Consider the following 19,055-nt stretch of genomic DNA (forward strand, 5'->3'; position numbering starts at 1 on the left):
ATGTCTGGAGTAAACAGATTTAATCTCTGTTTTCTGCTAGATACTATTATTCCATACAACAAATGAGGAAACACAGAAACTAGTATGCATCTTGGAGAGGTGGGATGTCAGGCAGGCAGGCAAACATACTAATAATGTGTGTCCAAGCACATCCTCTATGTCTGAATGCACATAGATTATCACTCAGCTCAGTCACTGTGAAGAGATAAGCCGTATGCTTTGTTAGCCCTTCCTCTTTTGTGCTTGAATTTGTCCACTTGTCATAGTTTAAAATAAATAAGGAGCAGAAAATGTACTCAGGCTCAAGTGTTTTATTTCCTTTGGAGGGACTGTGGACTGCTTTGTTTGCTAAATCATCAGAAGAAGAGAAAGTGAGAAGCTGGAGGTGAATAGGAGGATCATGGCTGCTTGAGAAGGGCTGAAGCAATCAGAATCGAATTAAGTAGTCCGACAGTGTTGGGCCAGAGGTGACAAGCCCAGTAAATAGTACCCCAGGTGAATTGTGTGTCCCCAGATGTATGCTGCAGTGATGAGAAAACAAAGTGTTAAATTACAGATCCAGAGCAGAATTACACATCAGGATGCACTAACTGCATATCCCTGTATAGAGCTGTAGACCAAAGCAAAGCAAGCATGTGCCTGCTTATCAGGTGTATTAGTGAAATTGCCTTCTGAAAGTATGACAGATGGCTGAAAAATACATTGGGAAAGGTGAATCTGTCTTGCTTCCCTCTTGGGAAGACGTGTGCCTACTGCCAGAGAATGTGTCTGACCTTGCTGTCTGCCTGGCTGTGAGCCGTGCTGCCAGCAGCTCAGAGGATGTACGGGTGGCTGGGGCGCATCGAAGGCAAGTGGAGAAGTATGACCCCTCCACCCCCAACACCCAGTTGTACTGGAGGGAAGACAAAGTGGAAAAGGTGTAGTTCATTAGGTCACAATTTCAGTAACTCATTAGGGAGTTTGCTTAGCAGCAAGCTAACTGTCAAAACCAGCCTTTTGGTCCCATTTCAATACTTCTCATCCGTTTTGAGAATGGCGTTTTTGGCTGGCACCACTGGCTGGATGTTTCCACCCCCTCTTCTTGCCTGTGATTTGAGAGAGAGGATGGTAGCAAAAAGAGTTATGCCTGTGCTGTGCTAGCATCCCAAGGTGATTTTCTTATATTTTCAGGCATGCTCTCCCTTTTCCTCTCTGCCATTCTCAAACCATTACCTGTCTTTGATATAATAAGCCATAACAATTTTGACAGATCTCTACTCACAAGAATTTCTTTCTTATGTATTACTTACATATTTCTTATGTATTACTTATTACATAATATTTTTGCACTACTATGTGATCACTGGACCAAGTCTGTGCTCCATCCAGCCTGAAAATCCTCTATAATGTATGAGAAATAACTTTACTTAATTGAACTAAGAAGCTTTCACCTTTAATGTCTTCTTCTCGCATCCTACGTAATATGACTTATGACTCACCCAACAGTATCTTTTCAGGACTAGACTTTCCAGTCAGAGTAACACATGCCTCTAATCTTTAGAAGAGTGATTTTTGTTGCCCACAATTTTAGGGATGTGGAAAAAGCATTACAAAACTGCACAGCCAGTGAAAAGCAGAATTCAAAATAGTGCAGTCAAACAGGATACAATAACCCATGTTCCTATTAGTTTCATTTATGCTAAATTTTGTATTTGGTTCTTGTCTACAAAATGATACCATCAAGATTAAAAACAAAATTAAAAAGTAAACAAGGCATATATGTATACATGTACATGCACAAGACATTCTGATTTGGCTCCTGAGTCCCAACTTGGAAAAAAAAAAAAAAAAAAAAAAAGGAAATTGATTATCAAAATTTAAAGTATTCTGCCTTTACTGGCTTGCAGACTTCAGCAGAAGCACCTTCAGAAATTACACTATTATTTTAAAAAAATAATAAAAAAAAAAAATGTTTTGACAAATTTACTTTGAGGCAGATATTTTTGCAATATGATTTTCTAAAAGATAAATTAAGCTTCTCTATAAGTGGGCGCAACTGCTAGAAAGTCCAATGGAAATCTGTCTTGAATTGGATTTACTTATATAATAGCTGAATTCAATCTTATCCTTTCAGGAGTTTTATCCCTGAGGATTTGAGATTTTAGAGATAAGCATATTGTATTTTAGTGCTCTCACAGTCATTGTAAACCTACATACTCATACATGTCATATATTTCTTATATATTTATTTAATAACTCACTTTCAGAGTTACTTTAGTGCAAATTTGAGGTGCACACACTCACACCCATACTCACAGGTTAATATTCCTTTAAAAATGCCTACCGTTCCTCAGAAATACTCTTTGTCTCTGGCTGTATTTTGCATGGTACTTAGTTTTATAACACACTGCATCATTCATTTTCTGCTTTCCTTCTGAACTTCCCAGCAGTGAGGAACTGTACAGTAAACAATCACTCATGGTTATAATGAGCTTCCCATACTGCCAGCTTTCAGTGTACATGTTCTGCCTTTAGCTGGTCACAGTTCTTGACAGAAACTTGACATTTTCAGTTATCAATTGTATCTGCGAATCTATGATTGTCTGGATGAAAAAGAGTATTTGTTAGTGTGCATCCTACTAGGAAGAAAACCTGTCTCCCCCCTGTATTAGCAACTCTGAAACTTCTGTTAGATGCAGACACCTAAATCAAGGCTCATAGGTTTTTAAAGCAATTGCAAAGAGAAAAGGAACAAGTCAACTAAATGTACCAAAAGTTTGGCATTGAAAGGGTTTGTGCCTGTTTGCTTCACTAATAGAAAACAAAACAGTCACTCATACTCTCTCATACTTACTCACTCAGATCCAGTTACCCTATGTGTTTGGAATTCTCAAAAATGCATATTCACTGCTGTGATAAGTGTGTCTGCACACTGCCCTAGGGACTTCTAAAATGACTTGCCTCTCCATAAATTAATTTTAAAAAGGGAATGAATTAAATATTAAACATAAGGAATGGTTTAAGAATACATAGGATTGTTTAATGCATGTGGAATTAGGAACAAAAACCACTCCCCAACACTTCTAGACTCTTAGTGCACCACTGCATTGCTTTGAACAAGATTAGCCACATTTCACAGAGGCATAAACCTATGTGAAAGTGAATTTTAGCCTGGGTTCTGCAAAAATATTAAAAAATATATTGGCTACATAATTGATCTGATCATTCAGCCAGTTTGCATCACACTGAAGTCTTTTCATCCAAGGCACAGACTGTTCTTTAGCACTGACAGTTACACTGGAGCTTTAGCCAGATTACACTTTCCTCTAAAATTCCCTTTCCTCTTCTAGTAAGATGGACAAGGAATTTCCTTCTCCCAGCTCTTGATCTCGTAAACTCCAGATAATCAAGGCAGGAAGGGAGAGATGCTGATGACTGGTCCACAGGTGCCTCTAAAAAGTGAGCTATGCCAGCTGGAATTGCACAACCTTCATAGGAATCCTTTAAAATCACTTCCACTGCCTGCAACTTTCCTTGGAAAAAGGATCAGTTGCTTCATTCATCAGGGTCTCAGCAACCTGGAGAGCCCCTTTAGTAGTACTAGAGTCCTACTGCTACTATTGCTCTCGTGTTGTCCTGCTGACGTGAGAGGACTGCTCTTAGTGCTGGCTCAGAGGAACAGGCATTGAGCTGTTCCCATCAGCTTTGTCAGAAGGTCCACAGGCAGCCATGATTTAGGTGCAAAAAAAAAAAGTCTGGAAAGAAGGAGAAAGGAAAGGTGTCTGCTAGTGAGCCATGGGCTGGATGTGAGAGAGCAGCTTCGGCAAAGTGACCTGCATCTGGTATTCTGTAAGGCCAGGTGTGAAGGCGGAATTAGGTAACTCCAAATAAGAGCAAGACATGGGATTACCATCATGAACTGCTTGCCATTTCATAGACGCTGTACATAGACCCTGGTACAGACGCTGAAGATGGTGTCACCACGTGCAGTGAGGAGCTGGGTGTGTTCTGAGATTCAGACTGGGCAGGAGTTACAAATGTAGTGAAGTATTTTAAGGTTAAGGACTCGAATCTTCTTTTAGCTACCCAAAGACATAATACATAGACTATGGGATTTATTTATTTGTTTGTTTGTTTGTTTGTTTTGGAGGGGCAGAGGTTTTAAGTTTTAATTGAGTAGCTCCCAAGCACATCAATGAAATTTTGAGGGAGAATCACTGCTTTTCAGGCTGCCTTCATCCCATCTGTTCTTACAGCAAGCAAACAGCCCTGGGACCTCCCAGGAAAGGATGCTGCCTCATGTCTTGTGCCCAACGGCATCACTACCAATGCAGAGGGCACAGCCGCAGGCTTTATTGAATTCCAGAGGTGTGCACTGCAAAGAGCAGTGTGTGTATGTATGTAAGGGAAGGGCTTCTAATTGCAAGAATACCTTTTTTTTTCTTTTTTTTTTTTCCCTCCATGGTAATGCATGAACGAATGAACCAAACCTGGCTCCAAAGTATTTCAGCACCTGCAATGAACAAAGGCAGGTATTTCACCTAAAGGCTGCTTTGGGAAGGGTTGTGGCAGCCTAAATGTAGTGAGGGAGACTAAAACCTTGTTTGTTTCACCTCTGTTGGCACTAAGCAGAGAACCGTTCAGACTGCAGTCATGTTCAACATGCTTTAGTGTGGGGAAAGACAAGCACTTTTCTAGGTGGGATGCATATCCTGCATGGGCTGAGTTGCTCTCTGGTGGTGCCATCTCTCCACTGAGTATAAAGAAAGGTTTAACAGCTAGACTTGCAGGTGCCAAAGGTCAGTGCCAGTGGAATAAGCCTGGTGTAATCCCTGTAATATTTGCAATTATACAGGATGTAGGGTTACCTGCTGTAAATTATATTCATTTTATTTTGCAGGTTGGTTACTGGAACGACATGGATAAATTAGTTCTGATTCAGCATGAACCTACGCTTGGAAATGACACTTCAGCCATTGAGAATAGAACAGTAGTTGTCACTACAATTTTGGTAAGGTATTTTTGTTCTGTGTTTTATTATTATTATTATATTTTTTTTTTATATATACTGGTGTGTGACACAATCTCATTTCTAATTATATTGTTATTTAGTCTGCCATTTCCTAGGTTAGTGGGAGGGTGAGAGCCATGTATCTTAATTATCTTGACTGTCATGTCTGTTCAGAGTTTTTTTTTTTGTATGCGTTTAAAATCACAATTCACTTGATATCAGGTTTTAAAAAATAAGTTACAGTTAATTTTTTTGCTTCATTTAGTCTTTTCATTTTTTCTATTATAGTAATTCTCAGAAATATACTTGAATTCTTTCAACCTCTGATTGATAAATCTTGACTCATAAGAAACTGGAAGAAAAAACTAAAACCTCTAAATGACAGAATTGAGCAGATGGCATAAAATGAGATGTCTCTAATGCCAGTATCCCTTTTTTTGATACTTTATAAATTCAAAGTTGGCTGCAGTAGGAACTAACATTCTAAGCATTATAATTCTATTAGCTAATCAAAACTGGTTTATCTGCTTTTACTTGTGAATGGAAAAGAGGAATTTAGTAAATACATTTGAACATATTTCTAAATATATATTATTAAGCATTTTGGTAAATTTTTCAATTTTAATAAAATCTAAATAAATTTGGGGTGTGATTTTTCAGTGTTATGTAATTGGTGTTTCTAAAGAGTGGTTGCAGACAAAGAAGAATGCAGTTGTTTCATTAATTCACATTTTTAATACATAGTTTTTCAAAATACTTTTTCTTCCAAAACTGTATTTTAAACAAAATATTTAACAATTTTTACTCTGAAGTCAGACATGCCCTTTTAAGCTGATGTTTGTCAAAGCTAACTGGCAAAGGCTGACCTTTACCTGACCGCTTTTAAGATTTTACATCTCGGTTCACTGCCCTTTTCACCTGCTTCATTTAGACAAGACATTTTAACCCTTTAGGATAAGCTGTTTCGCAGATGGGAAGGAGTATTCTGTATGCGTGGTTAAGCAATAATTTTCTAATTTAATACAGAGTTGAAAATAATCCAAAAGACAGTGACAAGACATTTTCTTACTCAAAAATACGGTTAGTTACCAGATTTTCAGCAGTGTGTGTCAGCATTTATACATTAAATATGTCTTAACAAGTCTCCTGTTGAAGATTATCATTCCAGGATACAAACCAAACAAATTATTCCTACTGTACAGGAATTCAGAGTGTAACTCCTAACCAAATTGTGTAACTTTTTTTTTTTTTATTACTATTTGCATGGGACATTTTAAATATATGTATCTTTTTCCTAAAAAAAAAAAAAGACTTGGTGATGGAAAAAAAAAATGTACTTCAGTACAGTCCTCCTCTTTTCAGCCTCTGATGAAGAATCCTATTTTAAGAAATTGATCAAGGAAGAAAAGAGTCCCAAGATGCTGCGAACATTCCTAACTAAGGCTCAAGTATTAACCACCAGTCTAGTAGCATTGAGCTAATTTTTCCATATGGATTACTGTTCCTCTGACTGGATGACCAGGCACTGAACCACCAAGAAAAGTTCTGTGACTAATCTGAAATGTCTAGAACAGATGACGTTACCCTTCAACTTTGCCAAGCTGAGAAGAGAATGATGTGAATAACAAGCTTTCAGTCGAAATTTTCCTCTTACCAATCCTGATACCTTTGACTGAAGCTACCATACATGAGTACTGTAATTTCCATAAATAGCTCCAAGATTAGGAGAAATGAGTAAAAAATAATAATGAAAAGTAATATAAAAGGTTTCTGTTTGCCAGAAAGGAAAAAAAAAAAGAAAAAGGAAAACAAGAAAGCTTTTAAAATGTGTTATCTTGCCTGTCCTGTTTGCATTGAAGCATTTTGATGTGCATAATAAATGTTATCTTCAAAAGAACTTTTCAGTTCCTGTATTGAAAGGACTGGTGGGATCATTTTCAAAACCAAAAAGCTGAATTAATATTCCAAAGCATGCCCTAAGTTTATGCAGCATGTCATTTTGGGATAAATACAATTATTGGAAAGCAGCACTGCTTCTTGACCAAAAGCATCCCCTTTCAATGTTTTGAAATCACAGTGCAAGAGAAATATATCAGAATTTGGTTTGAATAAGAATGAATTCTGCCTTAAGGTAGTCATGCATATCTCCCATTGTCCAAACTGGGAGCTGCCCACATGAATCTGAAGGCAGATTACAGCCATGATTCTAAATATTGGCCTGCCAGGGCAATGGATTTAGCATTCAGAAGCATATGATCACACACACACACACACACACAAAGATATATTTAACTAGTGTAACTTTCAGAACACTGCTATTTTGCTCTTGTCTGTATTATAGTCATGTTGCAAATGCCAGACAAAGAGTTTTTGACCTCTTCACTGCCCTCTTCACATTGAAGGGAAGTTGAACCTTTTTAAATGACATGTAATTTTAGTTGCATGCATATTTTCCAACATCAAACTGAAAAGCTTCTGCAGCTAGTGCTGTCAGGCTTTTCAGTCTTCAAAGACAGGTGTCAAGACAGCGTAAGAAAACTTCACAAGTTTTCAGCATGGCTCACTTTAATTTTTGCCTGAAGCCAAATAGCACAAGTTGGTTTGCCTGCTCTTTCTTCAGTTTTTATGTATCTATGCTTACTTTGCTGTAATGTGGCTGTATGGCTATTGCATTATAAAGAATTAGCTCTGCACTCAAAGAGACTAATACAGTGTTTTCTACTTGGTAAAATGTTATCTTCATTTGTAAAGTAGTGATAGCATGTAGAATATATTTTACAGCTTTGGTTTAGCACGTAGGCACTCATCCTACCTCCAGCTAGCAAGTGGTGAAGGAGCAGCTCAGTGAAAGGAGGCAGCATGGGCAGCTGTCATGCATTAATATACCAGCTGCCACATAGACCTGGCTTTTATAGCTCCTATGAGAGCCCTGTGTCCTGCACTTCATGTGATGTGCATCCTTCTGCACATCTGGGCCTCTCAGATAGGGCAGATGCTCTACCTATGTGCAGAAATGTTCCACCCTGCGGCCCCACCTTGGTACACTGTAGGTTCATATATGACTGGAGAAGGGACACTGTGCAACCCTCCTCTAACAGTAAGGCAAATAGTGGGTTATCCATATGAGTAAAATGATCATTGCTATTTTAGCAAGTTGAGAAATACAGTGGCAAGATGCTGAATATAGGGGAGTAGGCTGAGATGACTCCTCCAAACTCTCTAATCCATCTCATGATACAGACAACTCTGTACCTACTCTCAGACTGCAAAACCTAAAGTTCATAAAAATCCTTTAGAACCAAAGCTTTGACATACAGTGAGCTGTGTCTGCATTGTGGCTTCCAGCTTAGTATTTTAATAAGATATTCTTGGTGTTTGTTGGCAGACCAAGCTTCAAAGGCAGGATTCCATTCAAGACTATGCCACCTAAAAGTAGATTTCTTTCCAGAGGGTCTTGATCCAGTTGCCTGCTTAAAAGTACCCAGTGACATCTATGATGCTTTAGGATATACTGCATACCCATTGCTAACACCAGCAGGGTGACACTTTCCTGCCTGTCTTATGCTATATATGACCAATCCATGTGGATGTCTCAGCTATTGTATGTTGTTTCACAACATACAGTTATTCCCCAAGTGTGTAAGCTTTTACCAAAGTTAAAGATTCAGAAATTGATGTGGTTATCCATAGTTAGAAGGATAGCACTGAGGATATCAGAGCCATCCAGAAAGAGGTAGCAGACAGGACCTGCAGAATGCCACTTGGAGGTCAAGCAGGCTACCTTAGGGCACCTAAGATGACAGACACCTCCATTAGATGACTAAATATCACACTTTGTTTTGGCTGATATACAGTTGCCCATCTTACCTCAAAAATTCTAATTTTGACTTTCTTTTTCATATTAGAAAAAATATTTTATTTCAGTAAAAACTGTATTGATTAAATTGTTTAGAAGACTGGAGAAAAAAAAAATTGTTGCATGACAATAACAAAGATTTCAAACCGAATCCTGGACACTTTATTCAGAAAAATAAATAAATAAATAAATAAAATAAAAATAAAAAAAAAGACAAAACCAAAAACCTATTCCATTGACTCATTGACTTCCATAGATTTATTTTTTTCAGAATAAAGTGTGATAATGTGTGCCACCCATGTTTTAGAAATGAGACGTTTTCTTGCACAAATATTTGTCACTTTTACAAATTATTTTTACAGTGCTTAAAGATTTTGAAATTAACTTTACAGTAGGCAAGCCATTTGTAGATCTGTTTGATATTTGGATTAGTTACTTTCTCCAGCTTCCCTTATAGTATGAATCATCAGTTGTGAGCATTTTACTGTACACATGAATTTGTGAGAATGTGGTGGAATGATTTGTTTACATCTATAAAGGTAATTGTTGCAGACTTCAACTTGTATTTACAAATGTTAAGTATTGTTATAAAATTGTGAATTATTTAAGTAAAGCTTGCACCATTTCAAATATCTGTTCCGTGCTAGTCATTGATCATTTCAATGTGGACTTTTCTTTGATTCACTACCCCATAGAATATTATTAAACAGCCAAAATCTTGCAAGTATTGTGGTGTTAAGCCTCATACAGCAGTAAGTCAAATCTGTGTTTTCTATCAGCAGGTTAAGAGTTTATAGCTCAAAAATGTAGTAAATAAAATTCTGGTGGTAAAAAGTAGTATTTTTAGTAGAGAATAGCCTATAACTGGAAATGGTGAAAAACCCTGCTACTGTTTTCAGCTATTTCAGCTGATCTAATAAATGATAATAGCTCTCCATAGATATCTTGCATCTCTCTTACATTTAGACCAGCATGGTTATACTACCATTACCGCTAGTTTAGAAAATGCTATTGTGATAGACTATACAGAAAAGACAACTTTTTTTTTTTCAGTGACACAGATAGAAAATAACATCAAGATATGGCTGAGTACATGCTATTGATCTATTCAGGTGTTTCATAATTTTGCAGTATGACCTTGCAAGTTCATCCATATAAGTTGCTTGTTAGCAAACCAGTAAAACTTGCCTTTCAGTGTCCTGATGTCATTGTAATGACTTCTGCACACTTCATTAGTTTGAAACACTCCCAAAATCTGAAATGGTCAGAATTGAAATTATTGTTGCTATCTGAATTTTCTTGTAAACAGTCTTTATTAGAAAGCCACATTCAGTCCCATTCACATTCCCCCATCAAATTCTACTTGGAGAATACCTCATTCATTATTTGGCAGATAAATAGGCACAACAATTAAATAAACTGTTATTTATTCTTTATAAAGTAGGCAGGAGGGAAAGGACAGTGCAGAAGCAGGAAGTAATATGTGTTCCCACAACTTTAATTGTATTGCTTCACACTGGCAGATTACATTCAATTACAGCTTCTTTTAAAGCAGTCGCAGCATGAAGTACTACCTCAGTCTATAGTAGATTCACATTGTAAGTGATGTTCTTTGCTGTATTGTGCTCTAAATCAGTGATATCAGGGTGGATAGAAAGAAAAGTGGGTGGGAAGAGAAGCACTGTGGTTCCTTCAAGTCGCCCAAATGATCCCTGCCAGAACTGAGGTCTTCTCAGTCCTCTGTCACTGGTCCCTGCACTGGATGGGGTTGCTCCTATCTTGTACCCACTGGGAATGGTGCTGGACCCCACTGTTACCTTACTTAGTGTTCCCACAAAGTACTTAGGGTGAGGCAGGATGAAGTTTATTTAGCCATTAACAGGAAAAATAAGGCATCTGTTACTTCCTTTTGTTCTGCAGAGGCAATTGAAGTGCTTTTTTGTAGAAGCCCTATCGATGAGGTGCAGGCAGAAGCTCAGTGTCTCGGTTTTGGGACAAGGAACAGGCTGACCTGGACTCCTCTGAACCTAACTGTTTCCAGTCGCTCTCCAGAATTATTTTTTGGCATGACTAATCAAATGCCTTTGGCCTGGGACTTACAAGAAAGGCTGAATCAGAAGAGCTAGCAGTTGCTAATGCTAATCATTGGAAAACAAAATGACTTTTGAGGTATAGCAAGCAAACATAGCTGAAGCTTGTAATGAGAGTCCACAAATCCAGAATATTGGACAAGATGTGGCTGTACTTCTAGCTAGTGCTTGGCTGGATCACAGAACATATTATTTTCCTCCTCTATTTTTAACCATTTTTGTGGAATAGCATATGTAGAAATACCCAAATTTTGCTTTTCCTCTCATGGGAACAACAACCCTATGTGAGTGAGGGCCATTTTATAGACGTGCCCAAAACACTTCCCCAAATCAAGATCTACTGCAAAGAGAGGGCAGGACATGTTATCCTTGCTCTTTTCCCTCCCTTACTCTGGAACACAGATAGTTAAGATTGAGCTCATTTGACTGGGCATAGGAATACAAAGTGGTGTGGGCTATTGTTAATATTCAGCAGTTTTCTTTAGAAGATTCAAACTCAGCTGCACTGCATCGCTGCAGTGATTTCAGTGTGCAGTTAATGTTGTTGTAGCTCAGTGATCTCCCCAGTGCCCAGGTCACACGCATCAGGGTGGTAACAGATTTTTTTTGTGATTGCCCCAGTTTTAGAGGTCTGTGGTGATCTTTGGCCATGCAGTGATCAAGAAATTGAGCAATCTGCTGTTTTGGCCTTCAAATTTTTCTGGTCTTTTACCTATGTATATACAGGGCAAGGAACCAGGTACCCAGGCAGTGTTTAGAAGTGGGTGCTTTTCTAAGCTGCATAGTTCCTTAGCTGAATTAATGTTGGCAACACGTAAACAGTCTCCAACACTGAATTTCTGCTAAGGGATTGTGGCCCACAAAGGCATTTCCATAGTAGAAAGTATCATAAGAAGGAGATGATGAGAGGAGAGGTTTTCTGAGGCTACACATGATAGTGAAACATTCTTGCAGTACTTCAGAACCTGCCTCTACATTTAAGGAAAATATACTGCTTCCTGGCTCCCAAACTGTTTAATTCAATCTAGGATATTTCTGTTACAGTAAAGCAAATGAACTACATAACTTTCTCCATTTGCATAACACAAAGCCCCATTTTTCTGCCCTTATACTAAGGTGTGTCTTGGGCCCAGTTACTACAGGGAGTAAATTTTCTTAGGTAAATGGAATAGTGCCTCCCACACACAATCTCTCTCTTTTCTAGTTTTCTGCCTTTTCACACTTTAATAGCAGGTTGAGTATACCATTCAGACTTGCCTATGAAGTTCTCTTGGGTGGATTCAGATCCAGCTAATAGGAACTACATTTTGGTGTCTGGAAGGAGAAATATACCTGGCATACTGAAAATATTTGAAATTGGTTTGTGCCGTCCTCACATTCCTCATGTAATGCCACATATCTTTGCTTATTAAACACCCAATATGTCACAAAATTGCTGCTGCTTACCACTGTTGTTCATGTAATATTAATGAAAAACAAATTCCTAAGCTACACATTTACCTTTATTTTATTAGTGTATTAATTAGGTATGTAGGAAAGATGTGACTAGGGCAGAGGACTACCAAGGTCAATGTCAAAAAAAAAAAAAAAAAAAAAAAAACATTTGCCAAGAGCCAGCACAGCTATAGCCTAAGAGAAAATTGAAGTTGCCAGTGTTTTATGATGTAAATTCAAACAAAGGGTGACATTAGTGACAAGCATTTTATCTGGAACTGACTATTAATATGGATTATGTGAAGTCATTTAAAATACCACCAGGAACTATAGTTTTACATAATGATTGCTAAAGTCTGAATCCACACAGAGCCAAATAGAAAAATGTGACCTTAATTTCCCAATCACATAATGTTCACTATTATTGTGATAATATGGTTTACACAGGGAATGTAAGATCCACTTTTCAAGACATCTTTTGTTCTTTTTAATGACACTCACCAACCAAAATGGTATTTTGATATTTTTCTTGCAGTGTGTAAAGTCAGTATCATCTTAATATGGTGCTTATTCATGCATATTGCTTGGTTCATGCTTAGGTTCATGTTGAAAGACCATGCAGAATATACACTGTTTATTCAAAGGGCAGGATATGTGTTTCCTCTGGAATGTATTTCCATATTCTCACTAAAATGTATATAGCCTTTGAGTTACTATGCATTCTTAACACAAAGAAAACAAATACTTCAGGCTGTGCACCTGGAATTGCATATAGAGTAACCACACTATGTTAGAGGATATATTTATCCTCTCAATCAAAAAGCATAATTTATACCTTGCATTATCCCACGGTCATTTGCATTGTACAGCTTCAACTTTTGTTCACACTTTAATTTTAATATACACTGCAATAAGGTCTTTCATTTAGCACAAAGCAGAATTTATATGTATCCTTGGGTATTTTTGTATTTATAATATAATATATAATTATATATATAAATTATATATTTATAATTTGTAAAGGTTGATAAATCTTGTGAAATGCGTAAGTCAAATTACAGTATAAATAGAATATATCTCCAGAAGGATTTCTGCTCATATATTTAAATTTAAATGTGCTAATACTATTTATGTATTTTTGATAAAAAATGTGTTGTTCCATCGATAGATTACATGTTGTTTTTCAGAGTATATTCTGTATACTTCTCCTTTACAGTTCTACTTCTTTCATTATAGGAAGCCCCATATGTTATGTTCAAGAAAAACCATGATACGTTTGAAGGGAATGACAAGTTTGAAGGATACTGTGTAGATCTGGCATCAGAAATTGCAAAACATATTGGTATCAAGTACAAAATTGCCATTGTTCCTGATGGAAAATATGGAGCAAGGGATCCAGAGACAAAAATCTGGAATGGGATGGTGGGAGAACTTGTTTATGGGGTAAGCATATCAATTTTTGAAGCAGGTTTTAATTTATTGTAGCATTAGTCATAAAATAGGAAGTATACGTGACTTTATTAAACCTTGGGGTCACGGGAAAGAAACAGAATTCTGTTTCATATCTCTGTGTTTTCATTTATTTTCAAGAGAAAATTAAATATCGTCGTGCAAATTCTGCTGTTTATTCAACTAGTGCCTTGTGACATTAGAACATCCAGACTTTCTACATCCTTTAAAAGTTTGTTATCATTATAATAGAAATAATGGCCATTGAGGCCATCTATTCCTGATACATTGTAAAATTTAGTTGGGAATAGCAGTCATGTGTTCATTTTCCTGGAATGGGGACAGATCTTTGAGAAAAGATAGATATTTAGACTAGTCTGAAAAATGGAGAATCCATCATCATATTAAGATATATAATAAGCAGAGTGGCATATAAGCAAGAAAACCTGACCCTTCAGCATATATTATACAGTGATCTGGAGAATTCTTCAGAAGAGGATAATAATTAAGAATTCTGTTGACAAAGTTGTAATAATGAAAATAGTTGCAACAAGCCTAAAGAAATACTCGTAGTGTTTGGTGTCACCAAAAGTAGCAAAAGGTCAGAGCTGTGCTTGCTGATTACTTCATCTGCTGATACCTGTACTGAGAATAAATCAGAATTTTTACAGAAACTAATAATTTTTTTGAAATTGTTTAGGTGAGAAAATTTCCACCAATAAATATGTCACATGCTTCAACCTATATGAAAAACAATAGCATACCAATTCATATGTTACAGTTTTGGTTAGAGCCTTAAAATTCCAGTGGCGGATAGGGCCATGTGTGGACAAAGCCTGGTGGTTTTCCTAATAACATCTTTTCTGTTCCTTTCTGTCAAGTAAAACTGATAAATTTGGTCAAAGTCTTCTCTGTTAGCATCAGTTCAGGGATCTCATCAACATGAAATAGATGGTGTGCTGTAAGAGTATGGGAACAATGCCCCAGAGTTTGTTGATTCCTTTCCACATGGTAATGGGAAGATTATACCAGCCTCACAAAACCTTGTGTGTCCTTGGAAGTTCTTGAAGGAGCCAACCTCACAAGAGAAAACTGAGTAATCACTAAGCATGTTTATCTGCTTTAGTGGCTTAGATAGCAGCTTAACTCTCAGAATGTTAAAAATCAAGGGATTTTTTTTGTTTGTTTTGTTTTGTTTTATTTTCTGAGATTTTATCAAAATGTTAGCAACTTCTTATCTTGCTTTTAATTCCAGTAGCCATCACATATATGTGATGACTATGCAGTTTTATATCAGTAGCTTCTTTTAAAACGTGAGAAATTTTACAAATTGTGAGAAAATTCCCTTGCCTAAATACCATAGAGTTTTAAAAGCTGTTTTGTTGGCCTATCATCTAGTTAAAAATTATATAGGAAACTTGAAATTACACTTTAGTTTTATGTTTGTTTTTTGGAAGGTTTGTTGTTGTTGTTCTTTCTTTCTTTTACTTGTCTTGAAAAATTTACATCATGACATCCAAACATCCCTAGTACTAGACTGAAATACAAAGTGCAGCTGGAAAGCTCACACAGAGGTTCATGCCAGTACTGACTGGAATGTGACCTGCTGATGTTGACATAGATGAAAGTAAGGAAGCTCACAGTTATAAGAAACTTGTTGCAAATGAACTGCCCAAAAAGGACATCCCACAATACATAATCAACATTTCATTTTTTGTAATGGAAAAGAATGAGGCTCAGCTTGATGGCCAAGTAACAAGCTCCTGCACAACTGTCTGTTTAGGAAGGCTGCAGTCTGATTTTGGTTTTGGAGTTGAGCTCTGGGAATCTCAGATTCTCAGGGATGCTTTTTTACTAAAAGAACTAAGAGCACTCTGCACCCAGCATATTTGGTGTACCATCCAAAAGCTTATTTAGGCTATTTCTATCCTAGTATATCAGTGGTACCTGGGAATTCCTCTGGGCACTGGAACTCTTTTGCCTAATCTGCTAAATTATTACAATGGTCTCTGGTGTAATTTTGGCCCATAATTACTCTCCAGAACAATTTCTGGGACCAGCTGGACACTAGCATGGGGCACAGACCATTCACTATAAGCAGCTTGAATGCAGACATCCTAGTTTGGAGGCTGAAGGACTTTCATGGTGGAGATGTGGCCTGTCCCATGCCAGCTAGCCTTAGGGCCAGGAGCTCCTTCAATCACATTTACTTTTACAGGTGTAGCTTTAAAGCAAATCATTCTTCCTGTTAACACAGAAAAGTTTGCTACTTAAGGTTTCCAGAGGGAAATCAAGAAGACCGTCCTACCTGCATCTTCCTTGAGTCCTTGCCAGATGATTTCCACAGCAGCAGATCCCCTGGGTTGTTACACTTAGAAAAAAAAAACAAGAAAATCAGCCCATCTTTCCTGCAAAGCTCTGCTGTAAGGGAATGTTCATCTTCTCTGTTAGATCCCCAAATCATAATCACAAATAGTCTGAGTATTTGGGTGTACTTCAAGCAAGGCTTTTTATATGCAGCCAGGATTGAGATAATTTGCAACTGAACTAGCAAGGTATCAAGACAACCTGTTTGGGAAACATTTTACAGATACTAATCCCCAGGTAAATTAAAGGATAAATAGATGGTTTCAGGCCAACCAGTGAGAGCAGACCTTTCCCGCGCCATATAAGATACTCCCTTGCTCTCCTTCTCTTTCCACCATGCCACAATGCCTTGGTGCCACTTATGCCACATAGCCCTACTTGTGTTACCAAGGGTGGATGCATGTGCCAATTTAATCCCATGTTACCTCAACACCCATATGTACATCAGGTTGTGGCAAGGATTGTTTTATTTATTTATTATTAGTTTTTCCCAATGCTATATTAAAAGCTATCAGGAAATCTTGTTCATTTGTCCCTGATATATCCGAATGCCCTCCATAGTCCCTCGTGGGACTATGTAGCCCTTGATGATAACTAGCTTACTCAGAAAAAAATGCTGTTTGGGATTGAAATGCCATTAACCATGTGTAACAGGTGTTTCCAAATGCAGTAACAGTCACTCCCAATTAAATATTCATTCTCCTGACACAACATGCTACTCTTTCATTGCTTAACACAAAAGGTCAGAATTCAGTTCTGTTTAAAATCTGAGAAGCTACGTGCTTTTGAAGTTGAAATTACTTGCTGCTTTTCTCAGACAGCTCTACTACCTTCATACAGCTTGCACCAAGCAGATTTTATTCACAAGGTTGCAGTAATGTGTTCTGGAAAAGTGAAAACCTCTAACACCAAATTTAATCTAGTCCCATTGTATAGAATTGAAAGGCTGCAGAATCCATCTGTACTTATAGTGGTGTAGCCTTGATTGAAATGCTATTACAGATGCAGTTGTTTCAAGTGTGAAGTATCATTAGTCTTTGTCAAAACAAATTTCACTGGGAACCAAATCATGAGTAGTTTGCACAACTGTTATATTGTTAATCATTTAAATCCATAATTATATGGTGTACATTAACTGAGCAAAGCAGAAACACTGGTATTTGTAATGCACAGCTATTGTCACTATTTAGTTTTCAACAAGGAGTTTATGCAAACCTTAACATGTTGCACAGTAGTCTTACAAAAATTGTAGATAGTATAATCAGATTCAGTAGGCTGCATTTTTTCCAAGTGTTAGGCATCTAATTGTGATCTGTGTACTTACATTCATTGACATGAAAATGATTTATCTATGTTATGAACAATCTGACATTATACTGCTACTGTAGTGAAATGGAATAAGTTCCTATTTCTTCTCTTTAACTCTTTAGCATAGCATAGATGGCTTGTTCCGATGTAGTTCTAGTTCTGCATGGGTTCTGCAGGCATTTTAATGTGGTAAGATGCAGCTCATCCAGTGTTTCGCATACAACATGCAGAGTGCTAATTAGGTCTTTAAATTAATCTCCACAGCTACCACCAAAATGGTGCTGTCACTTTTCCACCTTACATCATAAAAGCTAATGACCTTCAGGGATCCCTGTTTTAAGGCCAGTCACAATCTGCAGACCTACACACACGTACACAAAATCAAGTCTTAGCCAACACTTTTGAAGCCCAGTAACCAAGATGAACATTTATACCAAACATTAATAAAGATACCACTAGGTGACAAATACAGCAAAGATTAGCAGTTGTAGATCCCAGTTTCCCTGAGCCATTTCATTTCAAGGACTCCACATTAGGCATTCACAGCAACTAAAATTTAGGGATATAAAATAACTGACTCTTAAGGACAGAAACCATTATTCTAGAAAAAGGAACTGATTAGTGAGATGAAACACAAAAATATGCTGCAGTGCCAGTAAACCAAACCATCATACAGTCCTTAGACTACAGGCACCATAATCTACTTGCAACTGTCAGAACATTTTAAAATATATTTTAGATGTTATTTCTTTTTCATACTTTTTACTGATAACATATAATTTATTTCAGTCAGACTCATGAAATTATAAGACATCAAGAAGTAAGATTTTTTAAAATGCCCTATATTACAGAATTTACATTAAAATTGAGAGAATTAGTGATATTATTATGTTTACCCAAGCTGTTAGCACCAGAAATGTCTGATACACTTGCAAAATTGTGATTTTAATTGTATTGCTTAAATTGTGATAAGTTTACATAAAATGATGATAAGTGTTTGCATCACAACTATTTCAGAATGAGAGATATAACCTGATGATTAATATCTAATAATTTAAATATAAATTTGCATTTTGGGGCTATTGCATTGGAATGAGTTATTTCTTTTGAATTATTCAAAATTATACAGCTACCAATACAGATTAAAAAAAAAATACATTACATTAGTATTAAATTAAATTCCATAAAATATATATATATGTATAACAGTATATAAAATAACAAGAATATATTACTTTAAGTGCTTTTATCTGTTTTAAAGTTTTGAGATGACAAATATCTTATACTGCAGTTTCTTTTTTTCTTTATCATACAAGCTATTTATGTAACACTTGGATTAGACAAACTATTTAAGCACGTCCTTAATTTTCAGCGTGTTTTAATCTCATTGAAATTGATGGGATTTAAATATATCCTTGTGTATTTTACTGAATATGAATATCCTTAAGAACTTGCTAAAAGGCAAACATGCTTAAATGATTTGATAAACTGTAGAATATGTACTGTATCTGAAGATGCTGCTCAGTAAGATGAATTTGGGCCAACTGAGTATTTAGAAAAG

At 36.7% G+C, this 19,055-nt stretch overlaps 1 protein-coding gene across 10 annotated transcripts in view; it reads left to right on the forward strand.

Annotated features, from left to right (window-relative positions):
• GRIA4 (glutamate ionotropic receptor AMPA type subunit 4) overlaps nt 1-19,055 on the forward strand; it is a 260,140-nt gene that overhangs the window by 191,112 nt on the left and 49,973 nt on the right. For 9 of the 10 annotated variants that reach the window (XR_011092282.1, XM_068670317.1, XM_068670308.1 and 6 more), the window contains 2 exons: nt 4,880-4,990; nt 13,607-13,813. Coding sequence is in view for 9 of the 10 variants with exons in the window: in XM_068670317.1 (XP_068526418.1) it covers nt 4,880-4,990; nt 13,607-13,813 (318 nt within the window). In the remaining variant the exon portion in view is untranslated. Of the gene's footprint in view, nt 1-4,879; nt 4,991-6,352; nt 9,073-13,606; nt 13,814-19,055 lie in introns of those variants that run through there. The other variant, XM_068670319.1, reaches the window with a different exon arrangement.

This window comes from Anas acuta, chromosome 1 (assembly GCF_963932015.1).
Source record: "Anas acuta chromosome 1, bAnaAcu1.1, whole genome shotgun sequence".
Lineage (NCBI taxonomy): Eukaryota > Metazoa > Chordata > Aves > Anseriformes > Anatidae > Anas > Anas acuta.